Genomic DNA, 17,501 nt, shown 5'->3' on the forward strand with positions numbered 1-17,501 from the left:
TTTCAAAAACTGATTTTTGCAACATGGTGCAAAAACTCTTAATTCGTGTTTGTGGGGAAAAAAATTTGAATTCTGTGCTCCACATCGTGATTAAAAAAAAAAAATGAATAATGATAATAAAAAATTGGTCTCTCTTGATTTGTGTTTTTTAACCTTCATGATATAAAGTAATTTGCCGCACACAGTGTGTTTGAACAGCAGGCAAAAAAAACAGAACAAAACAAAACAAAACCGAAGTCAATTTTTTTTTAAATCTCATGTTGAAACTCACCATAGTATGGTTACACATGAGGGTCTCCGGGGGGTTATGCTCTGGTCACAGTCAACACTCTGCGTGTCACATTCATTACCCGTCCATAGGATAGTATGTAAATATTGTGCAAGTTTGATTCATTGGTACAGAATGTGTTAAGACATGCACAGTTTGGAGATTTAAAGTGCTTTACTTGCAGCAGAATTACTTTAATTATGGCAAATCATATCAGATTCTGCTGTGCGATTAAATAAACAAATAACTCTCGAGTGTGAATGGGCCTTTTTACTCTTGCTGACACTTAGTCACCCACACACAAACACACATGCACACACACACACATTTTAGGAAATGCCCCTCTGATCTCTCCATTCATTTCCTTGCTTTCTTCCTCCGTTCTAACCCTTTTCGAATTATGCACAAGTTTTTGTTTTTGTTTGTTTTTTTTTTTCAGTTGACATTTCCTAGATCTGTGGGAATTCTTTAATTGGTATTTGGGAATTTGGTGTATGGGAAGTTCATGCTGCTGACATCCTGTGAATTTGTTACGTCTGCGGATATTCGTGCACACTCTAGCAACAGCAACAACAACAAAATTTATACTGGAAGTTGATCAAACTTTCAAAATGGCATAAGTTCATGGTTGGCAGGATTTTATCTAATCATGTTCTATGTTAGGCAGTGGAAATATGTGTTAAGAGAAACTGGCCAAAAATTGGTTTGACTGACCAGTCACTTGAATTTCTTTGTATTCTCAGCCTCAATGGCTTCATTAAGTCAATAAATTTGTTGGAGACCACACGTACATGTAGGTTTACTTTTAAAGGACAAGTTCACCTTTATAAACATAAGGATTGAGAGAATGTAGCAATATTAGTAGAACACATCATTGAAAGTTTGAGGAAAATCAGACAATCCGTTCAAAAATTATGAATTTTTAAAATTTTTGTGCAGCAACCGCTGGATGAGAAGACTACTGCAGTGTATGAATAACTTGCGTACAACAATATAAGGAAAATATAAAGAGAATTTCACAAAATTCCATCTTTTGAAAAAAGTACACATTCCCCTGACTCCTTACCGACAAATGTTATGGGCAATATTATTCCCCCTGCCTTTAGAAAGAGGCAAGTCAAGAGCTCTTTTATTATGCGAAAAAAGTGAAAATATGTTGAATTTTCTTTTACATTTTCTTTATACTGTTGTACGCATATGACTCACAAGCTGTAGTAGTCTCCTCATCCAGCGGTTCCAACACAAAAATTTTAAAAATTCATAACTTTTGCATCGATTGTTCAATTTTCCTCAAACTTTCACTGATGTGTTCTACTAATATTGTTGCATTCTCTCAATCCTTATGTTTATGAAGGTGAACTTGTCCTTTAAAGTGCTGACATACATATAGGATATGCAGGGGGTATCGATAATGCATAGAAAATTCCTTTGCTCAAATGTTGATAAGAAAGTGGAGATTTTGGCGGTCAAAACTTTTCTTGCATACATAAACTGTGTGATCTTCCCTCCAAAAGATCACATGATCAAACACATCAGAAGTATGCATGATTCACCCAAATTTGGCAAAAGGATAATGACATGCACTAATTACACTTGGCACATTCCCCATTATCTTCATGTTGTTTATAACCGTGACTTAGAAACCAAAATGTAGATGCCTACGATGTGTAGTGCATGACATTTGCATTCTTTTCTAATATGTCAGCATTTATATCAAGCATCACAATGTGGCATTCTTCTCTCTTGTGTTCTTATAGGTATATCAAATATGTTTATGATGATATTTAGGGCATGGATATAATGATGCTGAAAAAGGAGGCATGGAGAAGGAATATGTGTTTAAGGACAAAAAATACTCAAATTTTAGGTTTTTGGTGTAATCTAGTGGTAGAAGGCATTGTCTATCTTGTGACAATTTTAGACCGAAATTTGGTATGATTTCAAAGAAAAAGTGGCTTTGCTGGTTTGCAAATGATGATTAATCGTGCGTAACGTGAAACGTCAAATGCATTTTTCTCTAAAGTAACTTTGGCACTCTCTGTAATGTAGAGAACTTGACTGGTTCAATTTACAATATCTCATGATTTAACAAACACTAGTATTCATTATCACTCTCAGAGATATTGGAAAGTAAAAGTCTTCCCAAGTTAGTATTTTTTAAAGCATATTTGATACTTGTTTCTTTCTCGGCTCAAATTACAATATCCTTCCCCCCCCCCTTTTTTTTTCTTTTTTAATGAGAAGTTGGAGAATGTGTTTAAAGGGAAATTTACCTTGAATGCACATGTGGATTCATTGAATGAAGAAATATTAGTAATACATGTATATCACTGCTCTACTGTGACATCATAAATTGTTGTAGTTGTTGTTGTTCCTTAAACTTCACTGATGTGCACTACTGTTATGTTTGCATTCCCTGAAGTTACATATATTATTTTTTGGGAAAAATTATCAGTCATTTCTCCCAATCAGTGTATGAGTGCTCGTTAACTGTGCACATTAGAATTGGCAACTCAAACCTCTCACCGGAAGAAGAATGTACAAATAACACCACCTTTGTTTCTGTAAAGATGGACATCAGAACTAAATCAAATGCAATGCAGTTTCTAGAAGAATGTACAATGTACACCACCATTGTTTCTGTAAAGATTGACATCAGAACTAAATCAAATGCAATGCAGTTTCTTGTGAAAGAATAAATCAGATGAGGGAGATTAAAAAAAGAATATCCTCAGGAAGAGAATGTGGGAATAGCATAACAGGAAAGAAAGTGCACAAGGTCTTCCAGGGTTAAAACGAAGGGAAGTTGCTATGTAAACTGAGGTATATATACATGTACAGCTTGATATTTTGGATTCTTTGCCACTTTCATTCTCCCAACACAATCACCTGTGACTCCCTGACATACACACGCACACGGATATGCAAGGAACTCGTCAAATTCAAATTTCAGTCGTGATATCTGGCGATCAAGTTTTGACTCCGGTTTTTTTTTGTGTTCTTTTTCCTCGGTTTTGGATGTTGCACCTCTAATACATGCATATTGTGATCGTAGCACATATACTGGTGATATCGTGTGATTGCAGTTACCAGACGACAGTCTTGATTCTGCCTCTAGTTGATAGTAAGGATGACCTCTCATCTCAAACACTGGAACTTCAGATAGTGATAAATTTTTATGCCTTCTTTTTATCTAGCACTTTTGATGATAAGTTTGTTTTCTTCTTTGCAGTCTCTCACTCGCTAATGGAATAGCCATGGAGTTAATATAGCTGTTTCTTTTCTTGTCTCTTTTGTGTGTCTCCCTCTCTGTCCAGGATGCGAAAGAAGGACCGGATGACTTTTGTCAAGAATGGCAACGGAACCCTGCCCACCTTCTGCAGGCCAGGTATGTCGCTCCCAAACGTCAAATGATAACAGTAATAGTAGTAGGAGTAATGATGATGATGATTATAGCGATGTTTTATAGTTATAATCATACGTATTAATTTCATCTCCATCATCGTCATAAACATTGTCATCATCATAATCATTCATCATCATTGTCATCATCATCATCATCACCATCATGGTCTTATCATCATCATCACCATCATCGTCTTATCATCATCATCATCATCATCACCATCATCATCATCATCATCATCGTCACCATCATCATCATTATTGTCATTTTCATCATTATTGTCATCAAAACCACCATCACCATCATAATCTATTTTTGTTAAGATGCAGCTTCTAAGTTTTTAAGTGCAAAAACTGTCTGTTCTGGATGGATTTATTCTCCTACCCCAACCTTCAACCCTAAAATATGACTTGATTTCTCTTCCCAACCACTACTACCCCCCCCCCCCAAAAAAAAACCTTCCCAGAACCTCAAGCTCCAATGTCAATGACTATTCATTTCTGCCACCTGTTCAGAATCATAGGGCTTTGTCCTGTCACACCCAGAAGAAAGCATCATTGGCAAGTTGTTGACGGAGAAACAAAACCATGTGTCCTTTGTATTCAGAGCATGTTCAAACACAAACATTCTCAACCAGATAACAAAAATTGTAAGACTTCGTCTGGCACACACTGTATTGGCAAGATGTATTAGCAAAAACAAGCATTTGTTTTTATTGTGTTTTGAACAACACAAAACTTATCAACTATTTCTTTTTTTTTTACACCATCATAAGCCTTTGTCTTGTTGCACAGTTCCAAAGATTGGGTTATTGGCAAGATGTAAGAGCAGAAACATAAAGTTTCTTTGCTTTGTGTTCTGAGCAAAAAAATTGGCAATGGCCATGTTTGTTGTTTCTCTGGTCTCATTGTCACAGTGTGGGCTGCAGCTTGCCAGAAAATTGGAACATGTCATCTTGTGATCTTCAACAAATAGTACCCTAGTGGGTGGGGGGAAGGGAATGGGATTGGGGTAGGGGTGGGGGGGAGGGGATGGTGAGAGGAGTGAGGATGGGGATGTCCCTAACCGAGAGAGACTTATTACAGAAATAATTATCCATTCAACAGATATATTGCAACATCTGTCCCAAAAGAACGTATTGCACATTAAGTCTTTGCATTCATGGATTGAAATGTTGTTAAAGTATGTGTATAAGTATACACATTTGTACAACGGTTGTACTTTGAACAAGGCCAACTTAACCTACCAATAAAATCAAAGCTGTGACGACATGACTTTGCCGTAGTGTTGTTGTTGTTTTTTTTTGGGGGGGGGTTGGGGTGGGATATACAATACTTTTCATTGTATCTTGAATTCAGAGCTGCAAAGTGTCCCTTGTGCTGCTGGAGGCTCCCTGTGAACTTGCAGGCATATTTTCTTGTCTGATAAACAAATATCTAAAAGCAAGCCTGAATTGACAATGACTTTGTTGAAACAGCCATGTATCTCCCGTATTGTTTTTTTGAACTTTCCGGAGTTATAAGTGTGTGGATGTTGGCAGCCCTTCTCGTTAGTGAATATTACCTGATGTTCGGACATTATCCAGAACTTCTCGGTGCTATTTCTAGTTTTTATGTTATTTTGAGTTCGTGAATATCATCTGTCATATGATAAGTGAGTTCCGCTATGAACACAAGGGTGCTTGGTACTGTCTGATTAATCCTTTGTTTAACTAAATGTAGAACACAAAGAGATCAACAGGTCATTCCTGGAATGGGGAAAAGTAAAGGCTTCTGTGGTGCTTTAGACTAAATTTTTTTGCTAGTCATTCCACCATGAAGTAGTTCTGGCAGGTTGCTGCAGCCAACATTACTTGCCCCACAAGGCTATTGTGTTTCACTCAGTCCCACCCATAAGGTTCTGTGTTGGGTCTGTCACCTCTACAAGCAGTCTCATCCTGCAGGGCTCTTCCTGCCCTGTGATGATGATTCATGAAACCACATCCCCCCAAGAGGACAAGCAATTTGGTCCCCACTTTTTCCCCTCATTTTCCTTTCAAGTTTCCCCCTCTGCCTTTTCTCTCTTTACCCCTGTCAGCACATCCAGACAGTACACACCCAAACACACACACACTCGCACACATGCACATGATATATCTTCATCATCATCATCATCATCATCATCATCATCATCATCATCATCATCATCATCATCATCATCATCATCATCATTGTCATTATCAGTGGCGAATCCAGAGGGGGGTGCAACCGGCGCACGCCCCCCCTTTATTTTTCGTTAAAAACAAAAGAAATAAAAAGAAAAAAATGAAATGAAACCCGGAAGTGGCACCAGAAATATTAGTTGCCCCCCCCCCCCCTTTACAGAATTCCTGGATCTGCCCCTGATTATCATCATCATTGTCATCATTATTATTATCATCATCATCATCCTCTTCATCATCATCATCTTGTCATCATCATCATCATCATCATCATCATCATCATTATCATACTTGATCATCAACTGCGTGATAACTATATTTATGTTCTTTCACATGATTCTTTTATACTTTTTATACTTATATTCCCTTGGTTGCATTTGTTTTCTTTCTAGAGTTAGTCACATTTGTGGCTGCTTTCTCTCATGAATGCTTGCTACATGTACTCCTATGCATGTTTCATTTTATTCATGCTAGTGTTTTTTGTTCTTTCTGCTCAGACTTTGTCAGGAAGAATATTTTGTTGTATTCCCATTTGTCGACCACATCACCTCTATCTTAATCTGCTTCTATTTATCTATTTCTGTATATGTATATATTTTATGTCTGTTTCTATCTACCACTTAATGTCTAGTTATTGATCTATACATGTATCTATCCCATTTATCTCCCTTCCAAATTCATCTGTAAATCTGTATTCTATTTGTGTTTTTATCTGTTATTGTCTCTGTTTATTTTTTGTATATCTCTTCAGTAATAATGCAATTTTTCCTACCTTGCTGACTCATGGTATAGTACACACATTACTGACTGTTGTCTGGGAATGGTTGCTTGACAATTTCCCTTGAAACTCTCTGAGAGATCCCCTTCGAAGCTCCTCTCAGCTTTGCGTAAATTAAGACAAAGTTGTTTATAGACGGGTCTTTTCCTTGGTGCAGGGGAAACGCCGATTCCATACTGAATCATGGAGTTTCAAGGTTTCCATACTGAATATATATAATGTAGTATATACTTCAAAAATACCTGCTGGCAATTGTTCCGTCCCACTAATTTATTTCCTTCATTAGTCATCAGATTATGGCTTCTTTGGGACCCTCATGAAAATTACTCATTCACAACCTGGGATAAAAAGTGGAAGCATGTCAATTCTGTCGGGGGAATAAAACACTGTGATCACGACCATGTTGCATAAAACCATGGTAACGTTACAATTAATGGTAGTCATCATTAATTTCTTGGCTTTGATTGGCTATTGAAAAGTGTTGCTATGGTAGTTACCATTGGTTTGCCAAGTTACCTTAAGTATAAAGTTACCTTTGTTTTGTGAAACAAGGCCCAGAAGTTACCTTGTTGTTGGTCTTTTTAAAGAAAACTTCATAAGAAGTAAAGTTTGTCATTTTGTGGGAATTTTTATGACAGTAATATGCCCCCTTATTGTGTGCAAGTGATACTTAGCTGAACAGCAGTAGTCTTACATGCAACTGTTGTTGTCTACCAATCTGATATACAGTACAATGTATTTATGTGCCTCAAGATACTAATAATAACATGTCATGTAGTGTAGCCCAAAGTATTGGGAGATGTAGCAAAATGAGGGATTTCCTTGAGTTTGCTCCAAGCACTGTGGAGTGCTAGGCGAAGTTGTAGGCCCTGAAAGAGGAGGTCCTTGAGGTAGACTCATCAAGCCTAGAGTGCTTCCCTCATTAAATGAGATTTATGACCAGTGATGTACCTCTCTACCCAGGTGTATATAAATAGGTGCCTGGCAGTGCTTAAAGGGGACTTTAGCCCAAATATGTGGATTCAATAAACAGAGCAATATTAGTAGAACATGTCTGTGATGCATGAAGAAAATTTGACAGTCCATTCCAAAGGTGATGAATTTTTACAGTGTTGGTGCTGCCATCAATGGAGTGGAAGACCACAACTGTTCGTGCCGTGATAGCAGTAGAACAGTATAATTGCTGGGATAGCTAATAATTGTGGCAAGGGTCTTTCTAAAAGCACAGTGCTAATACTGAAGAGGACTGCCCTGGGTAAAAAAGACTATGTCATTTCATAATCTCAACATCTTCTAATATTGCCATGCTGAGTCCCAAATTGGACGTGTGCTACGACACGACAATCACATTTCACAACTAGTCAAGAGCTGTGTATGATGATATATCTCTGTGAGGCATCACGCAAATTGATGCAGCAATGAAATAATAGTCTCGAAAGCAATCCTTCATTTTATCTCATCTAAACCATGCGTGCGCGCATAACAATGGTCTTTGGTTTCGCCTTTCGGGGAGGTAAAGTTCTGCAACATAGCATTAATGTTCTGAAGGTCTCTAGAAACCGCTTTGACTGAAAGCTGTCATCATTCAATGTCTATATGAATATCCTTCCTCCCCCCCCCCCCATCCCTCTTTCTCCTCTATCCTCCCCACCCCCCTTCCCAGCCTTCTGTGATCCTATACAATTGGGGAGGATGCTGCCTTCAACATGAGATGGTTAGCATGATGATTGAAGAAGACTCAAAAAGTGTTCTCATCTTTCATCACCCCTAATTTAACCCCTCACCCCTCAATCCCCCCTCCCCTACCCCATTCCTCCTAGGAAGACATGGCAAAGAAAGAGCCATCCATGAAGGACAGATTGATATCATGTGACAGTATCTTTTATGGTCCCTGACTCATGTTTCAGCCTCCATTGTCCCAATGTTCATGCTCCTACCTAAATGTTTAGCCAGGAAAAGATGCCCTGGTGAAAATATGTGCGATGTGATGATGTCAAGAAAGTTGACTGACTGACGTCGTCGGCTGTCGGCGCTCTTTAAGCCACCGTTGAAAGATCCCTAAAAATTTCACTTTCCATCACTATGCCAAGAATGGCTGCATACAAGCAACATAAGAAATCTGTTTTTGTTTATGTTTTAGATTAAAGATTTGTAAATATGATAAGTAAGTCTGTACCTGGAATCTTTGCCTTGATAAGTGGATGTTGACTTGGTAGGGTTTTTAATCTGTTGAGGATGGGCTAATTTTGCTGTAACATGCATTTCCCATAGATACCTGCCTGAGTATTCTCGGGACTCGTCCTCAACAGGTAATTCTACAGTAAGCACAGTGTTACACAACTTAAGTTTTTTAAAGATTCTGGCCGAACTACATTGTGCTTCCAGTCCAAATTTATGTAGTTCTGCCATGATAGTTACAGCTTGACCCCTCACTGTGTACTTACATCGATTTAGTTGTCTGTATGTTTGTCTGTCACATTCACCTTAAGAATAACTTCAGAAAGATTCACCAACCTAACCTCTGCCCCCATGCAATAGAAAAGTAACATAAAGGTCAATATAGATATTTTTCTCTCTTTTTTTTTTTTTTTTTTTTTTGGGGGGGGGGAGGGGTTGATGGGGTTAGGGATTAGATGGTACACTGTAGCTTATGGTTATGTAGGGGCTTGTATTCTAGAAACCTGTTGTGTAGAGTCCCCTTATAAATTCTATTGTATTCCATAACACATTGTGCTTCTGTAAAAGGGAATATTTTCATGCGAGTAATTTGTCACACTCTGCTGAGTAACATGAATTTCATGTGTTTTTAATTCCCCAGAATCAAGACATCACATGGTGGTACAATGTACATATAGCAAGCAAAACCACAAAAATTTCCACTTCTACTGCACTTTCAATTTCACACGTGTGTGTTTGTGTGTGTGTGTTTTTTTTTTTCTTGTTTCTGTATGACCGTAGTAAAGCCTGCATATCATCATTTCTAGCCATACAGCTAATGCATGCAGAGGCCCAAATATTGAAGAAGAAATTGATCAGCAGTTCCTACCCAGAAAGGGAAGTTGTTGCCATTGTTTATGGGCCAGTGGTATTCCGATACCACATGAGAACACATCTTGCACTTCCTGTCAAATTAAAGTGCCCCATTATCATCACAAAAGATGAGTGTTGATTAGGTCGAATGATGGCTATTACCGGTAGAACTTGGTCAAGGCATATCTCAGTTTCATTTTTGTTGTAATGTACTGTGTATTTTTTCGTTTTTATTATACACTCACCCAGTGCCATACATTGTATGAATGTCTGGCCTCTTGATTCAACTACACACATGTAGGTTTAGCTGTTCAGGATGTATCAAAAGTGATAATTATGCTCTTACTTTCGAGTGTTGGAAGAACTACATCTTGTGGGTATAACCTTAAATTCCATTGGGACAGCAGATGAAAAACTTGAGTGGGTTTGGGACGAGTGTTGTTCCATAACGAGTGAAAGAGAATGTTCAAAATTTTGTCACTTGATCTATATCTCAAAGCAAAATGGCAGTGAAGGGTTAGGCTTGAAATTATTGCAGGATTTATTGGAAAAATTTAGTACTTGACCTTGGAAAAAAGCGCTATACTCAACCTTAGTCTTCTTCTTCTCCCCCCCCCCCCCCCCTCCCATATAATTGTAACAACTAGAAAAGCACTCGAAGAGCACAGACCTCCACCAAGCAACTCATCCCACCCATACATACATGCTAAAAATCTCCCATTTCCCAATATGGAAACCTTGTGCTGATGTCATCAGCTTAACAAGTCCTGCTGCTTTGTGCTGCCTTGAACAGAACATGGGCTTTAGTGAGCACAATGCAAGCCTCAAATACGTGCAGCTTGAACTCCCGATTTCATTGGCCCAAGAGGTCAAAAGATCAAAAATTCATAAAAATTCCCAGATCACTACCAAAACTTAATCATCTGTTCCTTGTGTCATTATCAACTTTTCCTGCAAGTTTCGTCCAAATCTTTTTGCAACTTTTTTAGTTATTTTGCACATGGACAAACAAGTAAACACTGATGAAAACATAACATCATCTGTCCTTGGCAAAGATAATGAAGATAGTGATGACATAGCCTTACCTATCCAGGGTAGCCTCTTCAGTATTCTTAAAGCATTGTTCCCCCAGAGGGCCCTTCCATTATCACTACAACATAGTCTTACCTGTCCAGGGTACCCTCTTCAGTGTTAATACTGCTCTACCAAAAGGCCCTGCCATTATTATTACCCCAGCATTGCCAGGTACCAGTTTTTATGCCTGGATAAAGGAGGACATCATGGGTAAAACATCTCCTCCAAGAACCTTTGCACAATGTAGGATTCGAATTTAGGACCTCCTGTGAAAGTCAAGAGTCTCATTCACTGTGCAACAGTGCATCTCTTTCCCTCTCTGTGTCCATATTAAAGATGATATTAATAAGGTTTTATTTATCCCGGGTAGCCTCTTCAGTGTTGCCACTGCTCTACTAGAGGGCCCTGCCATTATTATTACCCTAGCATTGCCAGGTACCCATTTATACACCTGGGTCGAGAGGGACATGGTGGGTGAAAACATCTTGTCCATGATGTATGTGTAAGCAATGGGCGGGAATCAAACGCGGGTCCTCCAATTAGGAGTCAGGAGTCTTATCCACTATGCCATAGTGCCCCCAAGATGAATACAGCATGATAAAGGAAAAGATTTGTACAAGATTTCTGACATTATCAAGTAGCGTCCCAAGTTTGGAAAGATGAAAACTTTCACCACTCTTTTATTTTCTTTCTGTGGTATTGTTTTTCTTCCCTCGTGACCTCAGATGACCTGGAGGAGCCGGCTATTCACATCAGCAAGTTTGAGAGTCACGTGATCGCCAACCACGCCAACAGCGATGGTGGATTTGCAGCTGAATATGAGGTTAGTCCATCTTGCGAGTAGTGTCATTTCATGCAAAGCTGGTGTCCTTCATCCACGAGTTATTAAAGGCAGAACCATATTTTAGAGAGGTGTAAATACAAAGAGAAAACAGAGCGTGAGAAGGATTTCCTCTGATGAGATGCCATTTCCATTAGCAACATGAAACTTTAATGTCTTAAAGAGATTACCCAATTAGCTACAGTAAAGGACACCGGCATAGTTTATAGCTATGTTCACATGGTACCCTTGCCATGGCAACTGCTTGACAAAATGCCCTGCATCGACTTCAATAAGCGCTGATTATTCAGTGTGTTAGTAGTAGCCACGATGAAAAATCATGGGCACACGTACTTGAGTTGAATTCATTAATTAAATTGAACACCTTGCCATTGTTGGTAGGTGACATTGTTACCTTTTAACTACAAGCTTGTTTACATCATGCTTGTCATCAATGATAAGTTTTTATCAGTGAGTACCACAGGATAATAAAGTGCGAAAGTGTGGTGTGCCGCATGCAATAACCAATGTTTCAAGCGTTGTGAGCATTTGCCCAAAATGTTAAAGTGGAGCTGCTGCCAGTGGCAATAAGTAGCAGCATGCACTCGAAATATACAAAATGGAACAGTTCAAAGTGTTCTCTTTTGTCAGAAGTTGTTCAGCTGTCAGGGGGATCGAGCTTAACTAAGAACTTTAATATTGAAAACTTCATGCACTCGGGCCTGCCACGTGCAATGCTCAACAGGGAAGGGGGATACTCTTATCATCGAGCTGTCCTTAACCACAAGAAATCTTGCGGTAAGGAATGTCCAGGATTACTTGAAGTTCAGTAATTATGAAAGCATTCACACTGTCCCTAACTTCAAGTTGAAGTCACTTGGTGCTCCACTATCATCAAAATTTAAAAGCTAAATTCAAATTAAATTTGAAACTAATTTAGCTCAGTGTGAACTAGGCTTGTGAGAGATCAGCTTGAATTGAACAGGTTGATCAGACGATCCAGGCAACCTACAAATAAATGGCTGCCCTCTATTGCCTGTACTCACAATTTCCAAAAACTTTTACCTGTTGATGGCATTTTTAGCATCAGAATATGATGTGTTAGATATTGGATCATAATCCTGCCTGTGTTTGCCAAGAGACATGAAAATATGGGATGAATTTGCTCAGATTTTATGTTGAGAACTTGTGGTGTGAATCTTCTAGTGGGCTCAAGATGCAATACAAACCTTGACATGTAAATAGCACCTTCAGAGACTATTGATTCTGGAATAAAGATGCTATTTTTGCATCTATTAAATCTTTTTGATACCCCTTCCCCCAAAATGTAGTGATGACAACGTCTTACGCAAAGTTTTTCATCTGTGCTTGCGTCATGTGATCAAGTCCTGATAAGATACAGCATACCTTGCCGTGTTTTCATCCACCATGTGGTATGGGAGGTCAAGCCTTGCACTTCATGCCCTTTTCTGGCAGTGGAGACAGAAGAAAACCTCACTCCTCTTTCGTCAATTTAAGACAAAAAAATATCTTTTGAAGGCTTTTTATTTTTCACGAGCTTTGACAGGCCACAGGGTGTTGTCTCGTGCCGTCCACGGGATGTTAGACTGATGTCGCTTGGCAGGTGACACATCCTCACGATTCCAAAACCAGGTGGCCTCCGTTTGTTCACATGACCCATGTTTCTCCTCGTCCTGACTGCCAGTACGCGTGTGCTCCCAACAGCTGTAGAACTAATCTTCCCTTCGTCGGGTCACTCTCGGTCCATTTCCGAAATTTACCTTGATGATGCCTGTTGCACACTTTGATTTACTTGCTCTGATGGCTGCTATTTCTTGTGACTTGTGTTCCTGGATGGCGCGGTGACATTTCTTCCGTGTTTGAGATTATCTTCGTGACACTGAGTGAGGTCCAGTGGGGAGATTAACGCGCAGAGAGATTGAATTTCCATTCTCTTTATCCACTCATTCCTCGCCCTATCAACTAAGGCTATGGACAGTTCATGTATGTCAAAAGCATTCACTTGCAAAGATATGATTGTGTATAATGTATAATGTGATACATTGTACCTCCACAAAAATATTATATTAGTAATTTCAACTCCATGCTTAGTTTATTTAAAGACAAAAAAACAACAACAACAACCTGAAGTAGGCATAAGGGGAAATGGTTTTGAACACACAAGGGGAATATTTAAATATGATGAGGTTTATTTCACTACCAAATTGTGATTCATTTCAAGTTAATAGTTTGATTCATTTCAATCTCAATAGAATTGTCATCTCTAGAGTACACTTGGAAATTTGATGGAATGTACACAAGTAAATTTAATGGAATGTAAAAAAAACAAAAACGAAACAAATCTTGCAAAAAAACCCAAATAAACAAACAAACAAAACAAAACAAAACAAAACAGAACTCCTGAGGTTTAGTATTGCTCAGACAATTGGAAGTCAATAAGTTACAGACACATGATCTGTTCAAGAAGCTCTGTGCTGACATGTTTGACTTGTGTCTTATGGGTAACACAGTGACCTTTTGCACCTGTGAGGAGGAACCACAGCCCAGCAGAAGAATAACAGGGCTCTTCAAGGAGATGATGAGGGACCTGTTAGACAATTTGAAACCACTAAGACCATTTGTCAGCACACAAAAACCTCAGCATCTTTCAAACACATTCAGCAAATCTTTGCAGCTGCTGGTTCATGCACTGTATATGATCTCATCCTGCAGTAAAGAGACAGATCATTAATTTGTTTGGTTTGTTTTATATGTTTTGCCTTATGTTTGTCTTACTCTCCTTGCATATTAATGTTATTATCATTTTTTGGGGGGGGGGGGGGGGGGCGGGCTTGAATTGATAGACATAATATCATCAGGGCTCAATATTTGGCAATCAAGTTACATCTAATAAAAAATACATATGGGGAGACATATTCATAAATTGTGTGCTGCATGGGATTGTCATAAATGTTGTATATATAGCAGACACTATATGCGATATTGAAAATATAGCGGAATGAGCCACTAGCTATAAATGGGATACATGAGAAAGGCATCTCTCTGATATGATAAGAGCATGACATCATTGATCTATCCAGGCTTTTTACTCATCCTGGCTTCCTTGATGGGAAAAGTTAGAATGTTGACATTTCTCAGTCCAAGAGATGTGGGCAAGAAGTGTGAAGATACTTTGCATATCTATGACATTGCATAGGCAACCTATCACCATGTATTGTAGAAGATGTATCAGCACATCACCTCTACCACACATACATTTGTATGTAGTGCAATGTACACGTGTAGATGAGAAATTAGACATTTTCATCAGACAGTGATGTAACAACAAGATTTTTAAGGAAAAATCTGCATTTTTATTTTTTCAATTTTTTTGTGCTCAAGATTGACATGAGTTACTTCTTCAGTGTTTTGTTTGTTATTGAATATGAGTATGAAGAAAAACTTGTCAGTGATTCTTTTTTTAATTAATATATGACTATCTATTTAATGTTGCAATGAATCCAGTGTGCCACACACATTGCTGTCATCATTAGGTATCATGTGTGGAAAGACAGTTTCAAATTTGTTTAATTTGGCCAGTAAACACCCGTGCAGTAGAAATTGATAGGTTGGGTAATGTCATCACCGTGCACGCAAGTTAATACCAACGAAAATGGAAATTTCCCTTTTCCAAATATAACTTGTCCCAAGAGCTTGTGTCAGTTTAATGTTGCAGCTAATCAAGCCAACCTTGCATTTTAGGAAAAAAAATATATTGAGGTGAGAAAGTGGGCGGTCATGTTTTAAAGTCCTGGTTTAAATTTTGGCAAAGTTTATTTTTCCCCCCAGGAGAAGCTAGACACATTTGAACTGAATGTTTACAGCAAGTGCGAATTTCAGCGCGATCTTTATCTTCTGCGGAAACCAAATCAAGAGGAAATTTTAAAGGGAATGTGGAAGACCATGTGTGTGTATGTTCCAATGTAGGGACATCAGAATGAATAATATGGGACGTATTGATTTTATAAAGTTATATGTTTTTTGGTGGGATGGTTTAAGAATTAAATCCTGATGATTGTGTTCGTATCCTCTTTTAAAAAAAAGAAAGACAAACAACATCAAGCAATACTTTTCCCTTCTGTTCTGAAAAAGCTGTTTTTATTTTGTTTTTGTTTTTGTTAGACATACTTGGCCCTGAACTTTTCATTTCTTTGCCTCACCATTGTGTTCCTCCATTATTTCTTCTTTTAAAGTTAAGATGAAAAGATGGGATGTAAACTTTATTCATAAGGTACAATGAGGAGTGGGGGGGGGGGGCATTCACTAGGCAATTATATCCATCTTCAAATAATTGAGCAAAAGGTTGAGATGACACATGTATCTCATCACCTAACAAGGAAGAGCAGGAAAGAGGGAAGGGGGTGAAGGGTCTCCATGGCAACCTGTTTCTCAGTGACGCACAAGTTAATATTCACAGGACTAGAATTTGGAAGGAACTGTGTAGCCTGGGCCCCGTTTTTGTTGTTGTTGTTGTTGTTTGTGAGTGTACCAGCAGTGTTGGGGTCCATCTAAATTTAGAAGCGGGGCAGATAAGCTTGCGGTGTGCGATGGGCAAGGAAGAATGATGGTCCAAGTTGTCATTTTTCTTTTTTTCTTTTTTAATGGAGAGCAGGTGGGCTGTAAGTTTTTCATATTTTTGGTAATCAAAGTTGAAGGAAAGGCAAAAGCAGAGCTGTGCTCACTGGTGTTTGTGATGCAGGGAAGACCTGTGAGAGATCCCATGTTCTTAAATTGAGCTCATATTGGCTTCCCCATCCTGTCTTATCTGATTCTCTAGGACGACCTCTGGTGGATACTCCAGAAACGTTGCTTCAAATTCTGAGATATTGTAAAAGTGGAATTTTTTTGCGGTTTTGAAATTTTCATGCGTTTCGCGCAACCAGAAACTGGCACGAAAATAAAAGCATGCTTATATTTTTGCCTGCCTTATGTTCCAGTAGTTGATGTCCTGAGATCATAGAATTAAAAACATGCGGAACTCTTCTCACCTGGCTCTGCGCAAAAAATTAATCGTGCAAAAATATCCACTTTTACAGTATATTTGCAATACTTTCCAGGACACTGACAATTCAGCATCGTGTGATCATTTCTTTTTCTTTCTTTTTTTTAGATAAAATGCTATGTGTGCACACAATCTTTGACAGTGGTTGTAAGACAAAAAAATAAATGAGAATATCCCAGTCCCTATTTGTAAACAAGACTCATATTTTGAAAATCAAGATTAATGTGATACATGTACTATATGATTTGATATGAAGGATGTAGCTTGTTCTCATTGATTTGTGTAAAAAAAAAAAGGTATTTAGTGGAGATTTGTGTGTAGTTCATTTGGAAATTTGTCAGGTGATGACATCATCACTGCTGCCAATTTGAGTATTTAAAGTTGTATTACAGATTAATGAAAGCATGGACAACTAAACTTTAATAACTTTTATGTACTTTAGATCTGATTTTGATGAGGCCTGTATCCCATTTGGTCTGTTTAACTTTACTGTTCACTAAAGAAAACTAGAAATTGGTGTTAAATTGCACTTAAGGCAAGATAGCAATAACAGAAGTTAAGTATATTGTAAAACACGATATATTCGCGGCATGAAATTTTCGCGAATTGGAGCCGACAGCCTTTTTCGTGCATGAAATTTTCGCGAATTGCTACTGGCATTCAATGCATGTAGTGTAGACAAAAGCTTTCGCGTGCATTTTAATTTTGCGAATTTTGGCGCTCGCGAAATTCGCGAAATTAAAGTGCACGCGAAAATTCCTCGTTTTACAGTACTCTCTGTACTGTAAATTACCAGACATTTTCACATGCATGAAACTTATGCAAATTTCGTGAGGAGCCACTATTTGCGAAAGTAAAATATA

The 17,501-nt window shown here is 38.3% G+C and overlaps 1 protein-coding gene across 1 annotated transcript in view; it reads left to right on the forward strand.

Annotated features, from left to right (window-relative positions):
* Positions 1 to 3,302: 3,302 nt before the first annotated feature.
* Positions 3,303 to 17,501, forward strand: part of LOC139707937 (receptor-type tyrosine-protein phosphatase gamma-like) — a 37,905-nt gene continuing 23,706 nt past the window's right edge. Inside the window, exons 1-3 of the mRNA XM_071619932.1 lie at positions 3,303 to 3,392; positions 3,586 to 3,656; positions 11,482 to 11,579. Coding sequence (XP_071476033.1) covers positions 3,587 to 3,656; positions 11,482 to 11,579 — 168 coding nt within the window. The 5' untranslated portion in view covers positions 3,303 to 3,392; position 3,586. The remainder of the gene's footprint in view (positions 3,393 to 3,585; positions 3,657 to 11,481; positions 11,580 to 17,501) is intronic.

This window comes from Diadema antillarum, unplaced genomic scaffold (assembly GCF_040938485.1).
Source record: "Diadema antillarum isolate AM-2024a unplaced genomic scaffold, OU_Dant_1.0 seq00001285_RagTag, whole genome shotgun sequence".
NCBI lineage: Eukaryota > Metazoa > Echinodermata > Echinoidea > Diadematoida > Diadematidae > Diadema > Diadema antillarum.